Below are 5,934 nucleotides of genomic sequence, written 5' to 3' on the forward strand. Positions count from 1 at the left end.
TGGGAGTAGCTAGAAACTTAAAGATTCAACAGTAGACAGGTGGTGCCCTCAGAAACCATCAGGTGCTATCTATAGGACCCTTGACGATCCATCAGTAGCTAGGTGGCGCCCTAAGATTCTGTCAGGAACTAGCTAGCGCCCTGAAGACCCTTAGTTGTCAGAAGAGGCCCTCAGAATCCAACCGGCATTAGCCAGGCTCCGTAGGATCTATCAGTAGTCAGATGGCGCCCTCAGAATCCATGCAGCACTAGCTAGCACCCTGAGGATTCATAGGTAGCCGGGTTGGGCCTATCAGAATCCACTGATCCCAGGGATCCTTAAGTAGCCAGGAGGGGCCGTCAGAATTCATCTACACTCTAAATAGGGAAAGGACAATTTTTTTATGTTCCGAAGCACGTCACTAGCGGATGCAAATTTATTGCTAAAAAGATACAATTCGTACCCAGACTAGGTACACATGACTTTATTTATGTCTTATCTACCTGCAAATTTGCATCCGCCAGAGATGTGCTTACGAACGCATCTCTCCTAGAGACAAAATTTATCTTTTCCTTAAGTGTGTAGGACTAGCTAGACCCTGAGGATCCATCAGTAGCCAGGTGGGGCGCTTAGAATCCATTAGGGACTAGCCTAAAGATCTATCAGTAGCCAAATCACACTCTCAAAAACCATCGAGGACTAGCTAGCACCCAGAGGATTCATAACCAGCCAGGTCGGGCCTCAGGATCCATCATGGACTAGATAGGGCCCTTAGGATCCGTAGCCAAGTGGCGCCTCTAGAATACCTCTGGGATCGACTTCCTAGAAACCTAAAGATCCATCAGTACCCTGGTGGCACTCTAAAAATCCGCCAGGGAATAGCTAAAACCTAAAGATCCGTCAGCCAGGTGGGCCTTTAATCGATTAAAACCATTCTAAAAACAGAAACACAACAATGCCTGACTTTGGAACACTTTGGGGAATCGTCTCCTAAAACAAAATTGTGACGTAAACTTCTTGCCTACTTGCACGTGTCGGTCGGTTACTAGCGTTGCAGCAGAGAGCCCTACCGTCTGGCTAGACCAAGGAAAAGCGGTACAAATTCGCGAGCTGAAAACACACTGTTAAAGAATTACACGTTACGATTTTTGGAACTTCTAATATTGAGATTCAGCCTCGTAAAATCCCTGGCATGTTTTCGTTTGACCACTAAGTCGTAAAACGCAGTGTCGTGCAAACTGGGTGACTGTCTGCAGCTCTGTCAGGCTTTTAAAGCTACTGGCGCCGTCACAGGAGGCCTAGAAACTCGTCGGGCAAACACACCCACGATGGTCATGTTGCGCCAACTTCTAGTTCTGCTGCCTCTGCTGGCCTGTGTGGCCGCAGCGGAAAACGCCTATTGTAAAATTTGCAAGGACCACCCACTGTGCAAGTATACGACGACGCCTGGCGCAGCTTGCAAGAACTACGTTGCTCCGCGTATGTCGAGTAGCGACAAGGAGCTCATCGTGAGACTGCACAACGAATTCAGAAACAAAGTAGCACTCGGTCAGGAGAAGCGAGGCAAGGGTAACCCCCAACCCTCTGCGTCCAACATGAGGAAAATGGTATGTTAGAAACTGGGCGTTGTCCCTGTAGTCGCTTCTTGCTTCAATCTGTCACGAAATTCAGTGACATTTAGTGGAAGTTCCGGAATGGTCGGAAATTCTCTTTCGGATGATACCAATATTAAGATTTCAGTGAAAACGCGACTTAAGCGGTTATCCGGAGCGCTAAGTAAGCGGCTGTCCGCCCGCAAGCGGGGAGTGGACTGAGCGTTTTCTCACTGCCACCGAGGCAGTGGGCGGTTTTACACATGGGGGGTATCGATGTTAAACCTTTAAAAAACCGCAATGTACTGTGATTGCTGTGGATAGCTTTTTCTTGATTCTAGGATTATAAGATCCAAATAGCTGCTTTTTGCTCCAATTTTCCAGTTTCAGTCCTATCTCACATAAACGCTTAAAACGGCTCGCCCGTTGCCAGTAGAGCCGTGTGACGCCACGACAGAAGAGAACAAAATAAGAACTAACCTCCTTTCCTGCAATATCAGTGCCTCCAATAGTGCTGGCTGTCACGGGCTCTTGATCCTGCGCGAAATTGATTGAAACAGCCCGTGAAAGCCCGTACTGGTACAGTACTCGTACTGAAATTTCAGTGTGTGGTGCACCTACACGAACATTTAGTGTCTCAGTTAAAGCCTGGAATCCAGTTTATACCAGTATTTCGTTATATTTTATTGCATCCAATGTGTGTCTTCTTTTTGTTTGTTTGCCACAGTCTTGGGATGATGAATTGGCGACAATTGCTCAACGTTGGGCCGATCAGTGCATCTTTGAGCACAGTACTTGCATGAGCACACGTAAGTTACCACCGGACGCGTTTCAGTCACTAGACAATGACGCCACAGTCCATGTTCAGGGTTCTTAAAATTATTATCTTGGTGAGAATGAAGGCTATCCGCCATGCCTCTATCTGGAGATTTCTGGAAAACCGGGAGAAAACGGAGAACGAGATCCACATCTAGATCGCCAAGACTCGAGGAGACCACGCTAAGATCAAAGATCTTGTGAGCAAGAAATACGTAACCAACCAGCAACAAGTGGGGTGGATCGTCCAAAACTACCAGAGCTACAATAGATGTCATTGCCTGGTTATTTTACTCCATGGACTACTCTCATAGGGGCATTATGGCAGAGGACATTTCAATAAGTGGACATTTCATGCGTGGGAACATTTAGGGGCATAGACGTATAGATATTATAGACATTATGTCGTCTGGCCGTTATGTGGTGGAAGGGACAGAGTTGGGAGTCACAAGGCGAGGTGAGGAGTACAGCTCGAGCGCTCAGTATCAAGTTGGTGACGTGACCCCCGGACCCGGACGCCATTTTGACCGTGCGCATCTCCCTACCACCGAGGGGGGGAAAATAGGGTGTCTTGTGAGCGCCTAACCCAAATCTATTTTTTTAGAAAGGTTGTGTACCTCGGGCGCCTAGCATACATATTATTTTTTCGAAGGGTGTGTTTGGATTTTAGACCCAATTTCTTTGTAGGGTATGTTCTGAGCGCACACCACGGAAAAAATACGTTAGTGCTAAGGACAGCTGTATCACCCTCAAGAACACCTTTATCTTGGAGCGTTTCTAACAGCACATGCTTATATGTACGACAATGGTCCTTCCTTGGCCTCGACGAGGTAGCTGGCTCAAGAACATTCCGTCGTTCGTTCGTTCCGAAACAGAGACAGTGTCGCACGGTTAGCAACAAAAATGTTCTTGAGCCAGCAACAAGCCTTGATGACCGGCATGTCCTTAGCACTAATGTATTTTATTTTATTTTCAGAGAATTTTAACAAAATTTTTGAAAGCGTCAATTTTTTGGGTTGTCTAACATAAACCTAATTTTTGGGTTGTGTAGCCCAAGCCTATTTTTACGGTAAGATATCATTGGGTGCTAAATCCTGCATCACCCCGCTGCATCACCTCGCTGCATCGCAAAACCCATCTTCACCCTCTCGTCCCGCCCTGCCCACACCAACCTGAACTATTGTAGAACATTTTAAATTGCAATTTTGTTTCATTGTTAACGAGGATTGTTAAGGCATCACAATCTGTCGAGTACTGTAGCTTAAACCGTGCGCGCAAGCAGGAAATTTTTTAACATAGCTTGTGCGTACGAGTTAATTTACAGTAATTCACAGATTGTGATGCCGTTTAGTTTTTCTTTGTTAGTACATAAGACTCTTTAGAATGAACTAGGATAAAACTTTTCCGATGAGAACTACGAATTTTAGAACAATAACTACTTTCCATTTGTTAAAATCCGTCTCTAAGAGCTACCGCCCCCTTTACGTTTTGATATTTATACAGGACAGGCGGTACTGCCCAAACTGACCTAACCAAGAGATAATTGAGTTGTTTCTACTCTCTAGGTGATGGTACTGACGCGGGGCAGAACCTCCTGTCGGGTGGAATTGCTCCCGGACAGGTGACCCCCGACTGGAAGGCGGCTGTGACAATCTGGTACGATGAAGTGGCCCTTCGCGACGGATCAAAGAACACACAACCATTCACGTGAGTTTTAGAAAGAGAAGAGGGAGGCAGTTTTAAGGCGTTTTGTTAAGAACGTGGTTAAAAAGCACTCACATGTTTGGTGTATTTGAGTGAACATGCGCGGTTTCTTGTCCGTGTCTAAATACTGCTGTCAAGCAGACGTTAATTTTGTCCCTCCACCAGTAAACACTCTGAGGGGGATATCACTTGCGAAAGAGTTCGTACACCTTCCCCCAAAGTAAATGGGGAATAGTTCGAAATGAAGGCGATATAGAGCGAAATATCCTCAGAATAGTTGGTGGAATAGTCGTTGAAATCCGCCTCTGTCACGCCGGTATTTGGAGTAAGCGCTCGGCCAATCAGGAACCTTTGTTTTCTACCCGCTATTATTCTTACTCCGTTAGTCGAAATACACTATCCTTTCTTACACACTTCTTTTTTCGCACAGGGTTGACGAGACTTTTGAAAACATAGGTCACTACACTCAAGTTGCATGGGCCGAGACTTATGCCGTGGGTTGTGGCTACTCGTCCTATAGAGCAGGCTCGGGCAACAAGCCCGACACTCAGCTGGTGGTTTGCAACTACAAGCCCAGCGGTAATTACGGAGGTGAGGTTGTACCAGGGAGGCGCTCCAGCATCGAAGTGCCCCCAGGGCACCAAGAGGGATTCTACTTACAAGGGGTTGTGTGCCTAGCCACGCTTGAACACTGTCAGACTTTACGACTAAATAAAACTATCCGTTCCGTGTTCATATGCAAATTTTTTACAGATTATTTGAAGGTGTATACGTGCGTGTAGGTGTACATTGGGCTTACGTCAGCAAGTGACATAAAAATATCTGCACATAACAACTGACTAGCAGCAACTAAACGTGCATGGTAGATAGGTTGTTTCATTTTGAAGGGGTCAGGGCGTCAAATTTTCTGAAGCGAGATTCTTTTTAAAGTTTATGTCATACTAGTATTTATGAAACAAACCCGGGGCCTGTGTGATAAGGAGACACAAGGCGCAACCCGCGCTCAAAGTTTTTGGGATTATCTGGCGGGTATCGCGCAGAGGTCGGACATACGGCGCCCTCCGACTGGCTGCTTCGGCTGGCGGCACTGTTTCGGCGCTCACGCCTAGACGCGTTGCGTCTTAGTGGCCGGACCACCTGGAATCGAAAGGTCTTGGTTTGGCCCACACAACGATACCAAGAAACCCCCACTTATTTTCGATAGTTTTCCGTCAGATTCGAGTAGCGTGGTTTTCGAGACTTAGGCCCCTGGAGGCGACACGGTTGCGCCGATCGTGGATTATAAGTTATCCGCCGAAAGTAGACACCATAGGGAATCACCTCGGCACCGAGTCGCCTCCGCCAGCCTCGCGTGCCGTGCGAGAGGAGGCCCGCAACATGGCGAGGCGCTCCGAGCGCCACGAGGGGCCGAACCGAAAAGAGCCCGGCGCCCGGCCATCTTTCGTCGTACAGAGCTCGGACTATGACTAAAATTCATGGCAAGGTGTGTTCTTTAAAATGAGACTCGAACCTCGACAACTTTTTTTCCGTGGGTAGGCCTACCGTTCACGGGATCGTAAATCGAGTGTTCAATCAATTCTTCTGACATTGTCGATGATAATGGTACGAGTACGAACGAAATGTGTCAATCGAATGGGACGGGACCGGCACCTCCCCGACGACCAGCTGACGAGCCACAACAGCCAACAACCCGCGCTACCGAACGTCAGCCGAGCCGGGCCGAGCCGAGCACGAAGACGAAGCACACGAACACCAACCGGAGAGGACCCGAGTCCCGAACCCGAACCCGAACCCCCCACCACCGCACCGATCTTTAGCTCTCGGCTTTCGCTTTAGCTCTCGC

General features: G+C 47.8%; 1 protein-coding gene across 1 annotated transcript; it reads left to right on the forward strand.

Annotated features, from left to right (window-relative positions):
- The first annotated feature begins 716 nt into the window (after positions 1-716).
- On the forward strand, positions 717-4,873 carry LOC113202674 (venom allergen 3 homolog). Its single transcript, XM_026417026.2, has 4 exons — positions 717-1,586; positions 2,299-2,380; positions 3,953-4,094; positions 4,522-4,873. Exons 1-4 carry the CDS (start codon positions 1,308-1,310, stop codon positions 4,871-4,873), a joined length of 855 nt encoding a protein of 284 aa, XP_026272811.2. The 5' UTR covers positions 717-1,307.
- Positions 4,874-5,934: the final 1,061 nt, after the last annotated feature.

This window comes from Frankliniella occidentalis, unplaced genomic scaffold, assembly GCF_000697945.3.
Source record: "Frankliniella occidentalis isolate FOCC.00 unplaced genomic scaffold, Focc_3.1 Scaffold256, whole genome shotgun sequence".
Classification (NCBI taxonomy): Eukaryota; Metazoa; Arthropoda; class Insecta; order Thysanoptera; family Thripidae; genus Frankliniella; species Frankliniella occidentalis.

Excerpts from the sequence above, each read along its gene's own strand:
- LOC113202674 (XM_026417026.2), top strand. The coding sequence starts at position 1,308 with ATGGTCATGTTGCGCCAACTTCTAGTTCTGCTGCCTCTGCTGGCCTGT. Across the intron at positions 2,381-3,952 it reads CAGTACTTGCATGAGCACAC|GTGATGGTACTGACGCGGGG; the intron begins GTAAGTTACCAC and ends TCTACTCTCTAG. Across the intron at positions 4,095-4,521 it reads AAGAACACACAACCATTCAC|GGTTGACGAGACTTTTGAAA; the intron begins GTGAGTTTTAGA and ends TTTTTCGCACAG.